We start from the raw sequence: 22,608 nt of genomic DNA on the forward strand, positions 1-22,608 counted from the left end.
CTGTGTGTCGCTAACAGCACACCCTTCCACCCCTTCGAAACAGTGAACTCATCCGCTTCCAGCGGCAGCTATTACAGCGCCGAAAACGTACTGCACACTTTGAAACGGAACATGCGCATTTTTTGTACGGCGTGAGCTTGATATCTTGAGAATTTTAAGTAGGGTGTCGCACCGAAGAAAAACTACGCCGCTCGCGTGATCCGTAAACTTTTGTCCCAACCTGTACTACAATAATGAGAAGACGGTTAGGAGCAACTTTTATTATAAGCGTTAACAAGACTTTTGCGCAGAGCCTGCACATCATGAAAGTCTTATTAACTTTCTAAATAAATTAAGCTCCTAACAATCTTTTCATTATCGTTACACTACACAGAAACGCGGATTATTGACATCGCCTTGTCATCTTATATTGTGTTGCAATCTTGCATATCGCTCTTCATCAGTGGACGAGTCAATAACGGGACCGCTATAAAACTTTCAAGGGGCACTGCAACTTCCGCCGCAACTTCATTTCACGTTGCTTTAGTGCTTCGCTCATATCGTATAGTGGGTGCTTTTGCTGCAAATTTTTATTCAATTACGAAGTTACAATCCAAACCGTATCGACCATTGTTTCCTCTAGCACCCCGCCACCATCGCGGATGTGCGCGGCCCACAGCGGAGTGGTTTCGCTTCAAAACTTTTTCGTGATAAACAGTAGCGCTAAGGAAAATCATGTTGGTTGCACATAATGCTCGTTGAAATATCAATCTTCGTCTGAGAACAAGTTGCCTTTATGTTTTGGTGCTCCTTTCATCGACTACTTACTTCCTTTATCGTAAATCGTCCCGTATTGTGAAGAGCTGTGAAGTAATTAATTAATACCTTTAGAGCATTTAATACATTCCAAGGCGGTTAACTGTAACATAATAACACTTTGTCTTGCAACATGCACTCAAAAAAAGGTCACTTCTCACCGCTGAGGGGTGCCGTGGTGAGAAACTTCACCCTGCCACCGCTGTGCCCGAGTACGTCACCGCGCACCGAATGGAACACAAACTACTAGCTGACGTTCCTTTGTGCGAGCCGTGTGCACTGTGTGTGCTTTACTTTCAACGGTGCAGTTTAATAAGGCAAACATTTCTTGTGTGCGAGTTTCTCAACAGGAAGAACAGTTTGTAGCGAACATTTTATGGAGTGTTCGGTACGTTTTATAGTTACCTGGATCTTTTCCAAGGGAGGAGGGCAAAGGCGTGCAACCCCTTCACCTCCTTTCCGACGGAGACTACGGACTGTGCGGGTGTTCAGAGGTTCATATCGTTATGACATCCGACAAAAATCATGACGACCTCTGAATAAAGAAAGCGTGCACAATTTTCGCAAGTGACCTCGAAGCTTCAGAGGGGGGGGGGGGGGGGGCACTGTCCCCCCTTGCCCCCCTCTCGGTACTCCCATGATTACAACATGGTTGAATCTCCCGGTCACTTTATTTGGCGCTATCTAAACCTAAAAATCATCAATAAACGCTTTGTCCACAAAAAGAGAAGTGAGAATTACATCGTACACGACAGAAAACGTATTTGCCTGCATTCGGTTCGCTGTACTCATTACCAAGGTGGGACAATGAAGACCCTAGTGGCTCTGCAGATGTGCTGGTCAGCGGCAAATGGTCAGCGGCTGGACTGACGCCTCGATGAATGTAATTCATACTGTGTCAGACATCTGCGGTCGTTTAGGCGGATACGTTAGAGATGCGTTTGTAACATTGTGTACCGTCAGTTGATTGATTGATTGATTTGTTTTTTTTTGGCGCAAGAGCAGCTCTGGCCATACTGCGCCAAGACAATGGTTAAATATAGCAAGCTTCTATATAGTTAAACAATTAAAAGCTGTTTGATTAAATTTGATAATTCCGATGTTCGAGAGTGTTTGCAGTGCCGTGCCTTGTTGTTTGTTGTGTACTTCTACCTGGATATCGCCAGCATTGCTTTCTTGCATGGTAAGATTTTCCTATGACTTTGTCAAGCTCCTTCGCCACAATAAAAGGAGATATTTTTGCTAGTGGCTTTCCCTCTTCCTTAGACTTAATGATTAGGAACTTCGGGAACCAGGGGTCTGGAGACAGGTCCAGCAGGTTCGGTTCAGGTCTCTCGGTGCGGCTCCGTTTTAGGCGCCGATCAGTTTTTTTAGGGTGTTGGTTATCCATATAAAGAGATATTAATAGTCAGTACAGCAGGTGTGTCGCCCACCATGGAGCCCAACTTAGGGAACGTGCCCTGCACGCTAACACCTACCTCTGCACTACACCCTAGTGCAGCTTCTGGAGAGTGAAAGGACTGCCCAAGGTTGACCCTTGCCGCCAAAGAAGGTGAAAGGAAGACAAAGAAGATAGTGAAGAGTGGAGAAAGAAAAAGTAATGAAAGGGGAGATGACGACTAGCTGGATAGTCCTGGCCGGGCCTTCCAGGACCACCCGTCTATGGGAAGTAGGGGCCAAAGTGGTGTGTTGCTTTCCCAGAGGGGCCCCGAAAGGTCCAAAACAACCTCTGGGTCCACTCAAGCACCAGGGTCTCCCTTTCCCCAGACACGGGAAAGCCACGCATAGCTATACGTGGGGGTCTCCCTCCTGTGGCGACCCAACCGTTGGTGCAGGAGGGGGCTACTGCGGCTGCTACCGGGCGATGGGGGCGCCAAGTTCCCGACGCCGGGATTGTGTACCGTCAAAGGCCAAATATGATGATGGGTTCGCGATTTCTCCCGGTTTTGGAGCAACTGACATTTCAGAGATGGCAGAATTCACTGTAACAACGTGTTAAACTAAGGTGAGTGTTTTAAGGCCGAGTAACCTGGACCACCAACTCTCATTCTGATAGATCAGTTTGATGGGCAGTATGATGGATGGATATATGAAGGAAAATGTGGAGATGGTGCGGTTTCACAAATGTTGCTTCGTATGAGTAGTACTACCTATTGTAAAACTGAGTTTTATTTTCTGCACACGTGTGTCACCTGTAGAGCGTAACCAAATTGATATCCCATCAATTAAACGCCAGGCTTAGTGCCGCGTGGCTACGTTTTGATGTTTGGTCGCCTTAAAGCACATATAACGAGGATAACGCCGTTATGACGATGGAATGCTTAGCCAATACAAGTTAAGCCAAAACGGGAGACGTAATACTCCACAATCAATAGCGTCTGACGTCACTTTTAGAGAGACTTTGCTGTTTTCCGGCATAGGGCAGGGTTCTTACAGTTATACCAGACTCTCTAACGCTTGCACATTTTACTTTGAAGCCTCTGGTGCACGAGCAGGCGTGATAATAGCGGTGTGATTCATCACGTGTACGCCGTTCTTCGAGCCGCCGTTTTCCCGTGGACGCCGCCATATTGAAAGCGCAGCGCCGTGTAGCCGGGGGAACGCGTTGAAAACTGTTTGACTGTTTACTGCCCATGCCAGAGAGAAGGAAGGCACACGTGTCGTGTGCTTCGTCGATGGCATCGCTTTCCTTCTTGCTGGAGTGTGCTGGGAGCGAAAGCGCTGGGTGTGAGGCTGGCTGGAAAACGGTGTATACATAGTTGCACAGAATCTTGATATGCGTGTTCTGATGCACACAGAAACTTCCAGTCAGATGTTAACCAATTGATATCTAACATGGCTCGAAACGCTGATTCACTCATCAAGCAGTTGTATAATCAGGAAGTTGTATCACTGTTGTATGCAATGAAATAAAAGGAGATGAAGTTGTTGAGTCTGGCATGAAGGACACGCTGGTGTTCTGCAGTTCTTGGGAATAGAATTTAGTCCCGATTGAGACATCACATTGGCGACGAGGATGAGTTCGAGCCCAAGCGATCTATCAGGAACATCTATTCTCATTTTTTTCCCGCTCTGCCCTGCATTTCACTGCACAATGAGATATACAAAAAAAAAAAAAAAAAGAATACGCCCGGGGAAACTCCAGGTGTGCGCACCGTTCATACAAAACACACGGTTACGTTTCCAACATAAGCTGCAACGACCTTGTCGCATCATAACCTTGTACACAGTGTCATTAATTTTATACAATATGCGCTGACGCTAGGGTTGCCACCTTTTCCGTCGGCAAATACCGAACACCGGAGGGGGGTTGCAAGCGCAACGTATGGGCTTTGTGTGTACAACACCTTTGAATCAACACGATGTATGAACATTTCTTTTTAAAAACCAAACGTTGCTTTAGTTATCTCAGACCACGAATAACTGGGCGTCAAGGGGTAAACCAGCAGAAGTCGATGGCATCCCGGTCACGCTGAAAGACCAGACAAACAGGAAGGGCCTTGAGTGGCCGGCTGGAATGCATAACGTCGCATTTTTATTAGTCCTATCAGTTTCATTTGCATTGTATCCAGTGCTGTGTGAACTATCTCAAACTATGCGTTCTATGGGGAGCTGCTATATACTGCCGCGATACCCTCCATTTTTCCTCCTATCCTAGATTGGACGAAGTGGATTGTGAAGGATCGTATCAAATTCTTGAGTCTTGAAAGCTTAGCACTGGGCATAGAGAGTTCTAATAATAGGTTCTCTACAGTACCTCCCTGTGGATCAACGTAGCTTTGAGTGCTCATTTTAGCTATCGCTCAATCTATGGTGACGATGACGCAATCGAAAAACACAAGTGGTAAGGTTTTTACTCCGACTTGGCCAATTCCCGAACATTTTATGTCCGGATTACATCTTCGCCTGGACACCGAACGCCAGCCTTCAATTTCTGAACTGTTCGGGTGAAATCCGGACAGGTGGCAACCCTAGCTGACGCGCTCACGTATACTGCTGTTGTCCCACAGCTCTGATGTACGCGGCTGTTGTCGAATAGAGTGGTACGTGGACATGAGCACACGCAAGTGACATGTGATGCGGTTCTTCAAATGAAACAGCACTCCATTTGTTTTATATCTTCGCTTCGGCCGTACTGAGTTTCCGCACGAAAACTCGGAGATATTTGCATATATTCGGTTTGGAAGAGACATCGCGGCAAAACTCACTGGTGCTCAATGTGGCGAGTAAACTCAGCATGAGCAGTGATGCTACTAAAAAAAAAAAGTTTTTTTAGAAAAAAAAGTTTTGAGCATCGAAATATACGTTTTGGGTAATATGACCATAGTCAGTCAAATACGAACCATTTGACTTCGCCAATACCAAATGCCGTTATTTTTCTTTGATTTTCGATTCGTATTCTTTTTGATTTACCTGTCATTTGCATTTTGCGCACTGCCGATCGTGCAGGAGAGACGTCGAGCCAAAAAACTGCCATGCCGACCTCCTTTCACGACGTCGGCGAGAGCTGCCGAGAACGACAGCTGGCGACCAATTAGGTGACACAGAAAGGCCACGCCTCCTAATTTTTCGTCTGCTTTGGACGACGGACCAGGGGCTAGATTTTGAACTTTTCGCTATCTCGTAACGCTTGCTAAACGCTCGCACTCCCCGGTTGACGGCCAATGCGCGTGACGGAATGAGCGCGCAAATTTTGAAAAATAGCTATAACGATCGCTATGTGCTGATCAAGATTGAGCCCCAGCTCCGGTGGCGCAGCGGTAACGCGTGCGCTTGGAGACTGGGAGGTCCGCGGTTCGAATCCGCGGGCCGGCTGTGCCGTCTGGGGTTTTTCCTGGGTTTCCCTCAGATGTGTAATAGGCGTATGCCGGCACAGTTCCCCTGAAGTCGGCCCATGGACGCAGCTATCCTCCCCCCGAGCGGATTCCGCTCGGTCTTCCACTTCACCCTTTCCTCTCCTCCTCTCCACCACCTTTCCCTTCCTGAGAAACATGCCGCCTAATGAGGCAGGCAGACCTCTCGGGTTCCTCCCAACGACACTCCTCCTCCTCCTTGGACGACGGAATGGCACTGTGGTGGGAACATGAAAATCGTGCGAGCTGACGTGTCGGCGGAAATGCACCTATACATCCGCCGTTCGCGACGTCGCGCCGGGCGTCGCCAAGTGAGAACTGGCCCTGAGTGAGCATGACTGAGCAGGTAGACGTGTGCGCCGGTGAAACTTTGACTGGCGGCAAACACACGTCAGAAACCGCACAAAACCTCAACCTATCGTCATCGCGATCAGTAAATCGGCGAATACGTGCGTGAGTGCGATGTACGTCGTGCCTATTTATAGTTTCCGTATCGTTACAAGCAGAGAAAAGTAAACCCGACTTTGCGAGAGGGCTAAAAGCCCGCGTCCGAGAACAGGGACGAAGTGGCTCCCGGCGCGTCGGTTGGAAGCCGGTGGCAGCGGCGGCGGCGGCGCACATGTCTGGACGTCAATGTATCCGCGATCATTGCGTTCGTGGGAATAAAGACTACATGATGATAATAACAAACGTTTTTTAGCTCTATAGTACAAACAGTATTTGGGAACGATGTTATAGATGCTCTTCCATTATTTGTGGTTAAAGAGACGGTCGCATCCGTTCCAGTCATTTTCGAGACTATATAGTGTCATTTTATTCGTTCTGAACCACTGACCACGGCATCGAAAATACCACGCGAAACAGCGGCGTAGTGTGACTGTTATTCGACGGAATACATGACATGGCAGACGCCGGATGTTGAGAATACTCCGGAATCCCCCTCTCTGGAAAAACAAGAAAACGTCACTCCCTAAGAACCAACGAGAGCGCGATCTTGAGGAAAGGAATGCCGCGCCTTTCTTCCTCTGAGCGCTGGGCTCTCACCCTGGAGTGACGTGATGCCGCTGGAGCTTCTGCACGCTTAGAAATGAACTTCACCGCATAGCACGCTCCTAGCCAACCATCATCTCGAATGATATCGTTATCTGCCCTGATTTTTTTATTTTTTTGCCCTGAGGCGTACGCCTTTTTGTGACAATTATGAACAGAATTTCTTTTGATGTGAGTCTGGGGGAGGTAAGAAATCAGTCTGTGCAGGGCTACCCTACCTAGGACTACCCTAGGACTACCCTACCTACTGGAAACAATGGCAGCACTGCCACGCGCTGCATGACTGCATGCCGCGTGCATGATTCAGAACGTTGTCCGTCCATTGGGCGCGGTATAGACACGGTGCTTCTAAAGCCACGTTATCAACAGTCTACTCTCTACTGTTTGACAGGCAATAGACAAGCGCGCTTCTCAACAGCTTCTGCCTCTCGGATTAAGCCAGAAGACAATCGTGGGAAGGACAATCGAAACATGGCTCCCGATGGCTTCCAGCGGTTTATGTCGAACCGTATTTGCCTAGTGATTGCACTGACTGTCGTCTTACTCGTGGGATTCCTGTCCAGTTCTCGCGCCGCTTCATACGGAGCCATGGTCTTCAGCAAGACTCCTATGAGAGACTTGTTCGTTGTAAGAAGGGTGAGGGCCGACGCACATGCTGCAGCTGATCGTGGTGCATCGAATGCCACGAACACTAGCGCTGTCATTGTAAGTAGTATGGCAACAGGCACAGGTGACGGCTCTGCGATACGAGTGCATCTGGCCACGTCACAGGATGCAAGCTCCAATGCAGTGAAAGACTGTCCTCTGGTTCCTCCAAATCTAGGTAAGCCGTATACTGCTGGTTTGGGAACTGCGCTATACTTGAGTGGGGTTTTAGTTATTTGCGTAACGGAAGTGTTATTATTTTGCTTCCAGCAAACAGTGCGACAATTTTGTTGGTGGTGTATTTATGCTCCTGGGGTATACATGCTGTTTCCGCCGCTTGCCGTTTGGTGCCAAAACGGCATCCAGTTTCACAGCGAACACGCCCTGCGCCAACCACTGTGCCGATCGATACAGTTATCGCTTCTTATTTGAGGAGAGAGAGAGAGGGGGTCGTGTACGCCTTTTTGTGGCAATTCAGATTGACACAAAAAGGCGCACCCTTTCCGTTTTCAACAAATCAGGAAAGCGAAAGATATAATTCTGCGCTGCGACTGATTCCGAGCGTCCCTAGTAGCGGAGCCCATGGAGCATGGTCTGGATGCTTCGAGGAAGATTTTTCATGGGAAGAGGAGAGCGATTGTGCTGTTCGCAATTGTCACAAAAAGACGTATGCCCCCCGTTTTCAACAAATCAGAGGCGAGAACGATATCATTCGAGACAATGGTTGGCAAGGAGCGTACTATGCGGTGAAGTTCATTTTTAAGAGTGTAGGGTAAACATAAGCAAGCCCCTGCCACAACGTTGTGGTGGGGGCTTGTTTATGTTTGCCCGAGGATGTCATGCATACAACAGCAGATTCCTTGAGAGAGAGCGCTTGGCCCAAATTGCTTCTATAGTGCGAAATCCGAGGTTGTGTTAATAATACCTCCGTAAGCAATGACCGCTCGCCCATGCCCCATATTATTTGGAATCGTTTGAACGCCATCAAGCCATTTGTAAGACATGTCGGAATGTGTAAGAAGACATGTGTAAGAAATTTCACCTGTAGAACACGGAAGACAAAATGGGTTTACGTGCTTGGACTGCATGATCGTTTACTGAACATTTACTGCAGAGCTCGGAATAACCCGCTTGGCCTGTATGAATAATGTACAAATTTGATTCAGGCTTTTGATTCAGAGTGATTTTGATTGACAGAGCTACTTTTGCAATGGAGCAGGTAGCACCCATGGTGGGTTGCTGAAAGCTCCAAGGTTTACTTTATTTTATTAATTTACTAACTAACTAACTAATGTACACATTCATTATTCAACCGTACATTAGCGTATAACGGCATTCGAACCGAAAAATTGTTCCCAAACATTTTCTACAGAGCCCGGAATAAACCAGTGACCTAGATCAGTATGGGAACTATGTGTAAAATATAGCTGTACAAATTCATTATCCAACCGTACATTAGCGTATAACAGCATTTGAACCGAAAAATTGTTTCCGAAACACACTTTGGAAACGGAACATACAAGGCATACAACATGTGAGTGTATGGTGTTCCTGAACGTAATTGCATGCGACCTTTCCTCTGCAGTGACTCGTATGAAAGTGATCACAAATCCACCTCCTATAGAAGAACAGGAAGAAATCTTCACTGACCTCATGCCTGGTGGAAGATACACACCGAAAGAGTGTCGTTCAAGGCATCGAGTAGCCATTATCGTACCATATAGAAATCGCAGTGAACACCTGGTGGTGTTTCTCAACCACATGCACCACATGCTGAAGAGGCAACAGCTCGACTACGGCATCTACGTCGTAGAGCAGGTACACCTTTATCAGTTCATATCAGGAGCTGGTCCTTCTGCAGTAACGAATGTTTTTGCCGGCAACGTATAGAGGAACTTGCGTCGGTATGGCAGATCAGAAATAAGGACACACACACACATACATAAATGGGATGATGATGTGGTGGGTCATTCTCCGCCATTATGGCAGTACACTGCCCCATAGCGCTTGTGGAAGGGATGAGAAAGTGATGATGATGGGAAAGGTGTCCTATTAGAGTTCGTCCATTAGTCCAGTGCTGGAGAGGAACTCAGCAACAGTTCGTAGGTCTTGCATCAGATGTGAGGGGTCCGACCGTGGCCCAAGAATGTTGGCTAAGTCGAACTGGCGCTGATCGACGCGTTCCACGAGGGCGTGCTCGCGATCGTACTGTCCGCAGACCAGAAGGACGTGATGGAGGTCACCGCGCACACCACAGGCTGGACGCGCCGAAATCGAGGAGGTGTTTGAAAGCCGGTGTAAAAGCCACATTAAGTCTCATGCGGTGGAAGACTGTGGGAAAGGAACGCGGCATTCGGCGGGAGAGAGTAAGGGACAATGTGGTGTCAACGGAGTAAAGCAGAGTGTGGGTGGTGTTGTCACGTTGCCATTGAGACTACACCATGGGGACAGTGAGGCTTGAGACGAAAAATAAGGAGCAGTCATCGTTGTTGCCCGAAGTAGGATGTGGTAAGTAAGTAGGTGGAGGCAGAGGCGGAGAGTTTTCATTTTCCCAGGGGGGGGGGGGGTATGTTTATTAAGAAAAGAAAAGAGAAAGGTAAGCCAGATGGATGTCGGTGTGTTATTCCAAAAAAAGAGTAAAATGGGGTAGACAAAAAAGGCAAAGAAAAAAGAAAGCAAATGGAAACAAAAAGAAAAATGAAGAACACAAAACTAAAGCTGAAGAATCACACACTCTGGCGGGATCTTATGATGTATGCAGAACTGGTATAGAAATAAGAGGAAGAAAGAACAGAAAAAAAAGAAAAAAGAGAGAGAACGTAAACAGTGAACATGTGCACAACTGAAGGCATTACGCCTTTGAAAACTGACTGCAAAAGGAACAAAACGCATTGAATCCTCGGTGTTTGACCCGAAATGCGCGCCATATTATGAATATGGCCAGTGAAATGAAGCAGCGGGAGTTGAACCCGCTCCCAACGGATATGCGTTCCGAAGAATCTACTGTTACACCTCACTGGCAGCTGCTGGTACCTTATCGACTGCTTCGTTTCATTGATCTGATTGCTTTGGGCGAAATTCAGGCTATGTGTTGTGTTTTTCTTTCTTGTCTTACTTTCTACTGTGATGAGTATGGTGGGCGGATACATATTTTACAAATTGCAAGATGCATTTTTGGGGTTGAGGCCTCTTCGCTCTTTTGACCCGGGCGCGCAGAGCCCCAAAGGTTGGTGTCAGTCTCTTAGCGGGACTTCCCGGGGGAGGCGGCGCCCCCCCCCCTAGTTCATGTTCCGAGGGGGCAAGGGCCCCCGCGCCCCCCCGCAGTCGGCGCCTATGGGTGGAGGAATTCCAGATGGAAAATAGTTGCGCTGGAAGTTAAAATGACGTCGATACAGGCTAGCTGGTGAACGAACTCCATAATGAATGTACCCGAGCAATGGGCAGAAGACAGAGAAGACAAGAAGATCGACAAGAAGAAGACAGAGCGCTTCGTGTTGGTTTTCTCTTTTGCAAGTTTTTCTGGGGCAGTAGGGCAACGAATCATCAGAGTGTTGGGTGATCGAAGCGCCATTACGCTTCCTCACAGAACGCAACAGGTACGGGATCGGCTTTTCGCCGCTGACTCTATTACAGTGATGTCGTGGCTGTGGTGCGCTTCTGCGATCCCGCTTCTAACAGGGACACACATGCAGCAACACAAGAATGGTGGTGGTTCGTCCGAAATCTACCTCCCGATACCCACCGGTAAAATGGGTACTGACTGTCGCCCTACTTGGCGCTCGGTTCTTCAAGGATGGGGAATTTTTGGGGAAGTCCCGTAACCGCCGCAACCCTACTTTCCAACAGACACAAGCATGGAACACACGAATGCAAAGCAGCTGGTCCTCTCCGCTGCGACGCCTCTCCCATTCTTTCCCCTTTCCATAATTCGCCCCCTCTATACCCCTGTGTGAAGTGATGGGTGCCGAGGGTCCGTATAGGAATGGCACCTCTGCAGGCTCTGCTATCTACAGGGTGTGAGAAGATTTCTGGATACATTTCAAAACGTTATTACAAATCGTACATAAAAACAACCATAATGCAAATTGGCACAGTGCTGTAGATGTCTCGGAAGTTTTATTTGAGTTGGCCCTCAATATTCTACCGCAGTTCTACCGGTTTGCAGTATGATTGTTAATATGTACGATTTTTAATAACGTCTTGAAATGTGTCCGGAAATCTTCTCACACCCTGTATATGCCAACCACTGCTTCTTCCCTTTCGCTTTGAGTACGACATTTGTGATATTCTCACGTTTGGCTGTCATGATTTTTTAGTGAAGTGGAGACAAGTTTTCTAACTTTGAAGTTATGAAATGATTGAGTTATAGATATGAGCTAAAAATAGGGAGGTCAATGGACACTCAAACTGAAATACAGGCAGCAACATCTCAAAAGGTCATCCTACTTCCTCCGAAGACGTAATGCGGGAACTATACTGGGCTGAAGGTTATAGCACATATTATAGAGCAATTTTTATAGAAGTCTTGCATATTAAAAAAAAAGTTCCTGCTTTAACTGCAGGCAGGGAACGACCCATTCAACCGTGGCAAGCTCCTAAACGTCGGTTTCCTGATCGCCTCGAGAATGTACGACTTTCAGTGTTTCATCTTCCACGATGTGGACCTCATCCCCGAGGACGACCGCAATCTTTACACGTGTTCGGATCAACCAAGACACATGACGGTGGCCATCAGTAAGTTTGATTACAAGTAAGGCAACCTTCAAAAACAGAGGAGGGCGTGTCTGACGGGGAAATGTGAATGCAGGCTTCTCTACGCGGATGGTTTCGGGGGCGGTTGCGCACTTAGCAAGAGTCAGGTGGAGACTACAAATGGCTTCTCGAACAAATATTGGGGATGGGGTGCCGAAGACAACGATCTGTATCACAGGTAAGGGAGGTAAAGCTCCGTTTTTACCTAATATGTTGCTCTCGTTCAGGTGACCGCCAGCCGTCGTTACAAACTGCGACCTTTATCCACTGCGCGCGAATAGAAGGACTGACCAAAAAGAACTACCTCTCTATCCTCTCGTTCCGGAGTGAAGTTTTATTTAAATGGCAAGATAATCACAGATTTGAAAACAAACAAACAAACAAACAAAAACTTAGTTACAATAGACGGTCTTAGGAAATCCCAGTGCTCTTTGCGCGTTGCATCCTGGGCGCTTACTGTCATGGGGGAAGGGAAAGTGGTTCGTTACGTTTCGTTTTTGCGGCTTTCGATGACCTTGACATATCGTGGGCCGAGAAATGAGAAATCGAAACAGTTCGGAGACCTTCTTTGGAACAGGTTCCCACAGTTCGAAGCAACGCTCAGCACTTCTGATTTTCTTCGATTCTGATTCAGCGAGATTTTCTGAAGTCGTTAATCGAAGTAGTCGTTCCCATTTCGGAACCACGCGCTTCAAGAGGAAAAGTTTGAATGAAACATGGAGTATAGCCTTGACAGTAATACGAAAGGAACGGGGATTCACTCCGTTGCGTCGTTCGTGATTTAAGCGCGAAGGAAACAGCAATTTGCGCTTCCCTTCCTCTCTCCCTCTCAAGATACGCGACAACGCGAGGCGGCTTTCCATTGGTCTCTGCAAACGATGACTCACGATGATTGCATGCCATACCCGCACCACCATATACCGTATGTCGCGCCTCTTGCAGAAAGAAAAGCGCAAATTGCGGTTTCCTCCGCGGTAGAAATCACGACCAAAACATCTTGGACCAATATTGGCTATGTCGGCCCAATGTTGAACCCAGATTGGAACAATATTGGCCACCAGCATTGCCAGTATTGGGCCAAGATGTTGTGCTGCTTGGGGGATGACGTAACGAATGAATCCCGTTGCCTTTGAAGGTAACGAGATCATTCCGCGAGGAAAAACTTTAGCACTTTAGCGCTTGTCTAATACCCCTGCCGCACGGGAACGAAAAATGCCATTAAGCGCCTAGTGAGTTAAGTTGCGATGTCATTCGCGCGGTGCCACACGGACGGTTTTAACGGCACATCTCGCAGGCGGCTTACTAAGCATACCAAGTGCCTATGCTAGTAAGTGCTAAGCGCTTACGCTAGATGTGCCTATACCAACCCACTCAGCTTATACTATAAGTTTTAATGACATGTGCCTAAATGCCATTTTCTGCTTACTGCGTTCGCCACAACTAGAATTGATCTTAGAAAGTAGCATTTTTACTTAGTGTTCATGCCGCATCGACATCATAGCGTTTAATGTCGTAAGAAAATGACGTGTGGCACGACTTCGTAAATAATGTCATTGGAGACCCAAATGCCATGAGAGCCGATAATGTCTTTGTGCGTGTCACTGTGGCTCGGGTGCGCTCTTTGTTGACAGAAGCGGGTGTTTTAACCCCCCCAGAACAATCAACGAATAACTGCCTCGACACGTTCGTTGAGTCATTCGAACACCCTAAAATATGTATGCCTTTTTGTATACAATTTTTGAGTAAAGGGGCGACGACACCCCCCACGCGGCATTTTCTTTTTTCCGCGAACCGTTAGTCTTCCACTTTGATGCCAATACATCTCCACGAACCGAGGCAAGGCGAAATTCGGAAGTATCGTGAGCTATTATGTGCGCATGTGGCTTAGGAGGGAAAGGTTACTATTGCGGCACGCAAAATTGCTTCAAACACCGGCAATGCAAAGGCTTTAGAGTGGTGGACGAGGCACCAGGTGGACCATCAAGTTCCACTTCAGTGAATGAAACGATGGAAAGCCTCCCTTGGAAAGCTTTATTTTAAAATAAAGCTTTCCAAGGGAGCGAATTCGTAGGATATGCGATGTGCTTTAAATGTCGAGCACAGCGTGGTGTTGGCACTCCTCGAGAATATACGATGGGATGCTGCGCTTCAGTGCGATAACAATGTGGCAATATCTTAGAACTTGCCTCAGTTGTTGCCCATTCATGGAACCCAGCCCTCCCCTTCCTCTGTGTTTTGGTTTCAGTCTGTCTACCAATGTCCTGATGACGTTTCTAGGGTAGAGATGTATTGCGGAAAAAAATCTTTCGGGGTGCCCGGAAAATTTAAGCCATTGCGATGCCACAGTTGTTCGGTAGTTCTGAGCAAGGCTTAAAATATAATAAAATTTAAAAAATTTGCTTGCGTCAGTGCAAACAGCGCCGGGTTAACTGTGTGGTTTCGGAGGAGGACTGCTTCGATTTTATCAGTTTCAAATTTCTATGAATTTTATTTTATTTAAATGAAAATACATTCCGGGTACGTCAGTCCTCGTATATTTGTCTGGTTTTCATTCCCTGCCTCCGTTCGGAACCACGGGTCATAGACTGGGTCAGGAACAGGCATTCGTCTTCGCAAATCACAAAGCTGCGTTTTACTGGTGTGCTATAGGTAGGCGTATTGCAGATACGGTACTGCGGATTTCTCGCATATGTTTGGCGGATGACACAATTCGCATGTGTTCGTGGTATTTAGTTATATGCAACCGTCAATCATGTCGACATCTTCTTGTTGCGCAAATTAGAATGGTGCAAGCGAGTTGGTGTACTGTAGAACGACGTCACATTTCCTTGAGTTTGAGGAACACACAAGACAACTCTCTTGTTTGTTTGTAAGGAAAAAAAGAGAGGAGAAATTGAACTCGTCTCGCGACTTGTGCACCCTTGAACACTCTTGTTGTGCGGTAGGAGCTCTAAAATATAAAGAGGCCCAAAAAACTACGTCGTGCATACATTAACTTCTGTTGGGTTTCGAAGAGGAGCGCGTTTATTATGATGACGATGAGTATGAGGATGAGAGGGATGAATTTTGAATTCATCCCTCTCATCGTCATACTCATCGTCATCATAATAAACGCGCTCCTCTTATCCCTTTCAGTATGAGTTGGATCTTTTCAGCGTCGGATATGTCAGGGTTGGAACGTTTGCGAAGTGACAATACATCTTCCACGTAGGACATATAGGATTCCTCAGGCTGTTGAGTACGGGAAGAAAGCTTGTGCTCCGCGTCGATCTTCCGGAACGCTGGTCTGCCAAAAAGATCGCGCAGACGACCAGAAAATTGTCCCCAGTCCTGGAATTCCACTTCGTGGTTCAGAAATCACGTCTTCGCGACACCAGATAGATAAAAGGCGACGTTGTTCAGTTTGCTGTTGTCGTCCCACCTGTTGTGACGACATACGCGGCCAAATTCGTCCAACCAGTCGTCGACGTCTTGGCCGTCGATACCATTGAACGTAGGCGGGTCGCGTTGTCGTACCACCGGAGGGGCCTGCGAGGGGCCTGGGGCAGGCGGAGGGACCTGCGAGGTCGAAGGCTGGTTAGAGCCTCCTTAAGCCGTGCCATTACCAGCAGCAGCCGGCGGAGCGTTAGCCATCGGTGCAATTCGTCGACATCGAAGTTCCAGGTTAGCTGGGAAGTCAACAGTTAGCAGATATAGTTAAGGAGGGGGAATCGTTCGCACCTCCACCAAGTTGTTGGGTTTCGAAGAAGAGCGCGTTTATTATGATGACGATGAGTATGATGATAAGAGGGATGAATTCTGTCTCACACTTCACGTTTTTTATTGCTGCTGGTAACGATAGAAAGAGCCGATTATATAGGCGCCACCGAACTTCTGAAGATATTAATGTCAAGAAACTTCATAGCTAAGAGTTACGAGAGGATAATGATGTTAATTGCTTCGGAAAATGCTCGTCTCATTCCAGCTACTGGCATTTATCATTGCACTAACTTGTAACACCGTTTTATTCTCTCCCAGGGTCCGCTATCATAAATACAACATCACAAGGTACTCAATCGATATTGCAAGGTACACCACACTGTCGCATAAAGAGGCGGTGCCCAGTCCCGCGAGGTAAGCTTGCCTGTTTCAAACTTTTCTCCAGTTGAAGCAAACTTTTCTGCACGATATACATCTGTAACGCGCGCGAGCTTAGGCGTAAACTTATTAACGAAACGCATTTTCTTTTCTATAGAATGAAGCTTTTGAATGAGAGAACCAAACGTTTCAAGACTGACGGTATTAACAGCGCGGAGTACACAGTTGTAGACCTCGTGTTGAACAAACTTTACACGTGGATCTACGTGGACTTGCTGTACAAGAAACCGAAGGGATCTTAAAAAGGTTCACTGGTGGAAATCTCCTCCCAATTATTTGTTATCTATTTATTTATTTATTGACATACCCTCAGGGCAAGGAGGGCAAATAGAGGGGATTGGGGATACAATACAACAAGGGCAACAGCAGCAAAGGTAAAGTGAATATACAAATCGGTTAATAAAATGACAGCAATGAAATGATGACGTGTGTCACAGGTGCTTAAGCGTCACAGTAATGAAGATGGAAACATAATGTGGATGACCAAGGAAAACGATGAACGGTATTTACAAGTTAAAATGATCGAGCAAACGAATTTTAAATTGCTTGATGTCTGAAATAGAGGTTAGAGACCCAGGAAGGTGGTTCCATGCACTCAAGTGATGTGCGTGGTATAAATGATGAATAGAATGATGTTGTGGAACATAATGGTACTCCTACTTTCTGATTATGGTCTGTGCGGGGGGAGATGTAGGAAGGTGTGCCCATGAGCAACTCTTTTAAGGATTCATTATAATGAAATATTTTGTGAAACAGGCAGAGACGGCTGATTTTCCGGCGCACTGATAAACTTGGTAATCCTAAGGTGCGTTTCATTGTAGATACGCTAGCTGTACGACTGTAATTACCTTATATAAAGTGGGCGGCTTTGCTCTGTACGGATTCTATTGTCTTGGTGAGATTGCCGTGATCAGGGTCCCACACGAATGAGGCATACTCTAATTTGGGTAAGACAAGTGACCTACACAAGGCAATCTTGACGTGAAGGTGGGCTGAAGAAAAATTACGTCGGATGTAACCTAATGTGCGAATGGCATTGTTAGCGATGTACTCAGTGTGTGCTGTCCATGATAGATTATACGAAATGAAAACACCTAGATACTTGTAGACTGTTACAGACTCGAGAGGAGAGTTATTGATGCAGTAGACGTTGTTTGTTTTGATCGACCGGGATATTACCGTGTGTTTACACTTAGATAGGTTTGATTCGAGATTTGATTTGAGTTTCCATTTGACTTGCACCACAATGAAAGGTTATCCAGATCGGAATGAAGGATGGCTACGTCGGAGTCTGCAGTGATTTCTCTGTAGATGACACAGTCGTCAGTGTAAAGGCGGACAGAAGAGTTGAGGTAACTCGGTAGATCGTTAATGTAAATTAAGAAGAGTAGCGGACCGAGGGCAGAACCTTGTGGGACACCGGAAAGAACAGGAGGTAAGTCGGGTTCGCCGTTATTAACGCAGACATACTGAAAGCGGTTAGATAAGAAGCATCCATGATAAGATGCTATGATCAATACCTATAGGTAACGCATCTTGTGCACCAAGAGAGAGTGAAATACCTTAATCAAATGCCCGTGAAAAATCAATGAATATGCAGTCCACGTGGGACCTACGTTCGAGAGCTAGGTGAAGATCATGTGCAAAAGCGATTAGTTGTGTCTCGCACGAAAAATGTTTTCTAAAGCTGTGCTGATAGGGTGAAAAAAAGAATGATATTCACTATTCACTTGATTTTCAACTCTTTACATCTTGTGAATATATAATAATAATTCGGAGTAGATTTGTACTTCCTACACCTGCGTGGCTGCATGCTGCACGTGGCGCGGGGTGTAGGACTGCAGATAATCTCGATCGCCTGGGGTACACGGAAATCTCGGACACGCGGTGGGCGCTGGAAGCAGTCTTTACCTCCCCCCACATTGCTACCGACCTCGGCCGGTGAAAAGTGAGTGATCTCATTGTGTGAGTGATTGATGCAAAGCCGTCGAAGCATGCAAGATGTACATGTTCAGTGATCTTCGTTCCTGACAGCGTGCATACCGACCACGGAGGACAATTTTGGATCACTTAATTTAGTTTGTCGTCGTTGAAGTACCCCGCAGGTACTTCATTAATGTCGAAGTACCATGTAGTGTCCATCCATTTGCCTCGTGCGTCGGCTGACGTGATCTTCTCACGTTTCTTTTGGATCGATCCCAAATGGGCTATACCAGGCCGTTCCCGCGTATTTGAGAAAGAAGTCGGCATGGGATCGCAACTCTGCTCTACAAGACGCAATACATCAGCGAATAATATCTTCCAAGGACAATATTTCAATGGAACTACTACAACGCTGAACTTGCAGATCACAGAAATCTTATCCGTATACACAAGTGCTCTGTGCTCACTCCTAGCGGACGCGCCCCGAAGACTCTTTCGGACCGTCCAGAAACTTTTCATCACCAGGCATATATGTGACCTTTCAGATTCTTTGCAGCTGAGAGACAGTCACAATCTGTGTCATCTCATAGGTTCTCTGCTGTCACGTTGGATGCAAGAAGAGCGTCCGAGATTCGAGGAGCTTCTCGTTGCACGAGTGAGCACTCTGAACACCTGGGTTGTCAGTTTGAAGCATATTACTGTGGTGGCATTCGGAATGTGGAAGCGACTGACAGACATGTGATGTTCTGTATAAGTGTTTTTTTTTTTTTTTTTTTCGCGTGGAAATATTTTCGCGTTTTGATAGGCCACTGGCGCAAAAAGTATTTCGCGGGCATTCAAATTCGCGATCCCGTCAGATCAATTGCGATCCCGTGAACGGCAATCTATTATGGTACAAAGTGGGAAGAAGACTCTCCAACGTCGAACGCTACTCTCTCCGCAAGGACAAATAGCCCCGACCTCTAAGCAGCCTCGGACGGTTACCCTTCTGGTTCCCGTTGTGAGGCCATACGTTCTGCTTTGCTTCGTATACTGCGCCGGTACGCGAGCACCGTCCAAAGCCCGATGGAGAGTTCAGGCGCGTCCCCAACAAAGCTGGACTTGCGACCTAGTATCCTGAAGCCCCTGCAAGGTTCGTGGCTCATGGAAGTGTACACTTCGCTCAAGCAGCGCCCAGCTCTGATGCGATCTGGATTTGAAAAAGTTTGAATTTATTCCCGTAGTATGCAGGTCTGCACAATAATTTGTCAGTGTGATTTAACGTGCCCCCCATACAAACTACATGATCCTGTTATAAATAGGTACTTATACACTACCGTTGTTGTTACTTGTTTTCACTTGCAAATTTTCTGCTCTGTTCTGAGCTTCATATCGGTTGTCATGTTCGTGGGAACTTAAATTCGCGATTTTGGGGGCACACGCGAAAAATAATTCCACGCGAAAAACAAACCACTTATACGTATAGGCCTAGACTAAGTCGATTATCGTGCAAACATGGCCTTGGACAAACTTATTTGTGTGTCCCATCAGTGTTTTTCGCCGACATCGGCGACTGCAGTGGGTGAGTTCCTTTTTTGTGCATGTTGTTGATGCTGTTTATTCAGGACTCCGTTTTTGGAACCCGAACAGAAAAAGGTACCAACAACAGCAACAACAAACACAATACGAGCAGCCTATATTCAAAGCTGTAGTCACAGAGGTATATCGGGTAATGTAGTCCACACATTGAGAATGGGGCATTCGACAATGGTGGATGACGTCAGGCAGGCTTTTTTTTTTTCGTGTTAGCGCCGCGAAGCAGCTGTGGCTATATGAGCGGCGTACAGATGTGGACCTATACAGCGGGAAGGAGTGGGGAACAAGGAGGGGGGGGGGGGGACCAGGCAGACATGGAAGCCCATTCATTTATTTTGCTAGTGCGATTATTTTTCGTGTCTGCTTTAAGGGCAAGTAAATGTGGCCTAACTACGTCGCCTCCGGCGCATGTTTTCGCACCATGATGATGTACAAGAAACAGTTGGTAAGCATGCGGGTGCACTATAGGTTGTGACTCGGAAGAGTGATGTGTCTGTCAAAGCCAATCACAGATGTCTTTAGATTTGTGGACGGAGTTGACTTGCTGGCAGACATGTACAAAATACTGCACAAAAGTATTTAAAATCAGATACTGAATACTCCGCGTAAGAAGTATTTATAATAGAGTACGAAATACTCACAACGAAAAGTCATTTGAGCACGGTACTAAATAATCTAGAAAGTATTTAACATACTGAAACGCGTATTCTGAACGTGGCCGTACAAATGAAAGAAATAAACTTCATCCGCCATATTTAAGCATATCTTTTCTTTACAAGGTCTTGGCGTCAAGGAATTTTTGGTGAACTTCGGTGAACTCAAGTAAACTTTGGTGAGTTGACCTGCTGGCAGACATGTACAAAATACTGCGCAAAAGTATTTAAAATCAGATACTAAATACTCCGCGTAAGAAGTATTCAAAATAGCAAGGCCCCAAGACCACCTACCAGTCAAATACGCCTCTCCTTTGTGCCGTTCCACCGAAGAAGCGGCGACATCCGCTGGCGTAGCCGGGGAACCGGGTTCTGGGTATTCAACCCCCCGAAACAGTATCTTAGGTAGTGCATTTGGGCGAGGGTAACGGGGGGGAAAGTTCCCCATAGAACCCGTCCCGAAATGTTTTTTCGGGCTGCCCTGCTGGCGACACGCAAATTCACAAAGTCCGTCATCCTATGAGTCCTCTCACCATACAGGGCTCGGTAATCCGCATCTACGCCCAGTGTCTCGCGCAACGTCGTACTCCACAGCAGTAGATACTCCTCTTGCACTCATATACCTATAGCGGCACGTTCACGAGCTACACGCTCCGGTACCGACCGTTTCACCTGTTTGACGCTGTTGGCTCACGCACGTCTTCTGCATGAACAATTGAAATATGGCCGCATCTCCGCCGCACCGTACTGTGACCTATCAACGCAAACCTGTCGCCGGACCATCATTCGTGTCGACCCTTCGCTCCGGGCGAGCTAGCAGCTACCATTTGAGACACTACCCAGAGGTACCGCCGCCAGAGAAGGACCATCATGAAGCTGTAAGGGGTCTTGAGATGAAGACTCGTTGTGTCCGCCCTGCGTGTCTTATTGGATCAATATGCGTCAGATAGACTATATGCAAGAGAATTGAATATGTAATGCACAAGTTGTGCTCGTTTGTATACATGTGAACCAGAATACTGAGCGCTCAGTATTCTTGAATATGTAATCTGTGCATGAGCTTCATCAAATTATTGTTTTAATTCAGCAAAACGTTTATCGTCCTGAAGAGCCGAAAACTGAAAGCAGGCTTCTGATCTGTGCCACAGCAGGATACAACGTCGCCAATGTTATTAGCGCATAATCAATTCTCATAATCTTTTTATAAAAAAAAAATCAACCCTCAAATTTTTGTTGTAATTCGTGGATGCTTATTTGGAGCTTGTAGTTAATTAAGATTTGTCTCCAAGTCATGAACGTAGCCTTTTAACCACGGTGCTAATGGTACCGCAGCATTGGGATATGATACAAAAGAAACATCCTATTGAAAACGCCCAGCCGTGCAGGTGACCCTGTCTTTGGTGGTCAGCGCTTATCTTTAATTCCCCTTCATGCTTGAGCAATGAGACATGTCAAAGCGTCATTTTATATTTTCCATACAGACAGATCAATGAGACTCGCAAAGTGTGTGGGTTGCGTTCAGAACAACGGCACCACTCAGATGGACCAAGCGATCGTGTGGTGCTTACAAGAACTTCCAGCTGAAGATATTTTGAAGGCAGAGCTTTCACTGTTTCCCATTCATTTATTTACGTTTATGCCTTCGTACGGGGATGCACTGGTTCCTACTAATCCAACGCAAGCAATCAAAGAAGGTCGCATGCTTCCGGTAGATATCATGGTGGGCAGCAACTCTGACGAAGGCACCATCGCTTTCTATACCTTGATTCCCGAAGGGGTGCCTTCTAACTGGACCGCACAAGTGATGGACCTAAACCAAGCGAGGACGTTTATTTCGAACGTATTCCGTATTCCATCAGTTCCCGCCTGCCGTAGTCCAGAGCATTATAAAACACGACCTGGACGACGTCGAGCCGTCTGACTCGTCGGCTGTCTTCAATGCAATGACCGACTCCGCAGGGAACTTTCTGCTCGACTGTCCAACAGTGTTCGCTGCGGAAAGTTTCAGTGCTCATCTCCGCAACGTGCACGGCTACCAGTTCGCCCATCGTCCTTCAGTCAGTTTCTGGCCTGAAGCGTTCGGTGTCACCCACACCGAGGAGATACCATTTGTCTTCGGTCTTCCCGTACGCTACAATCAAAGAGGCTATTCCGCTGATGATAGCAGGATGAGTGAAAGTGTCATGAACGCGTGGACGAGCTTTGCCCGTACTGGGTACGTGTGA

At 46.8% G+C, this 22,608-nt stretch overlaps 2 protein-coding genes across 2 annotated transcripts; both read left to right on the top strand.

Moving 5' to 3' along the window:
• Positions 1-6,993: 6,993 nt before the first annotated feature.
• LOC135400942 (beta-1,4-N-acetylgalactosaminyltransferase bre-4-like) lies at positions 6,994-16,731 on the top strand. The gene is made up of 6 exons (XM_064632967.1): positions 6,994-7,521; positions 8,929-9,161; positions 11,906-12,093; positions 12,151-12,273; positions 16,113-16,208; positions 16,330-16,731. Exons 1-6 carry the CDS (start codon positions 7,170-7,172, stop codon positions 16,472-16,474), a joined length of 1,137 nt encoding a protein of 378 aa, XP_064489037.1. The 5' UTR covers positions 6,994-7,169; the 3' UTR covers positions 16,475-16,731.
• Positions 16,732-19,220: 2,489 nt separating this feature from the next.
• On the top strand, positions 19,221-22,608 carry LOC135400587 (acetylcholinesterase-1-like). Its single transcript, XM_064632423.1, has 3 exons — positions 19,221-19,358; positions 21,906-22,184; positions 22,243-22,608. Exons 1-3 carry the CDS (start codon positions 19,221-19,223, stop codon positions 22,606-22,608), a joined length of 783 nt encoding a protein of 260 aa, XP_064488493.1.

Source organism: Ornithodoros turicata, chromosome 7 (assembly GCF_037126465.1).
Source record: "Ornithodoros turicata isolate Travis chromosome 7, ASM3712646v1, whole genome shotgun sequence".
Lineage (NCBI taxonomy): Eukaryota > Metazoa > Arthropoda > Arachnida > Ixodida > Argasidae > Ornithodoros > Ornithodoros turicata.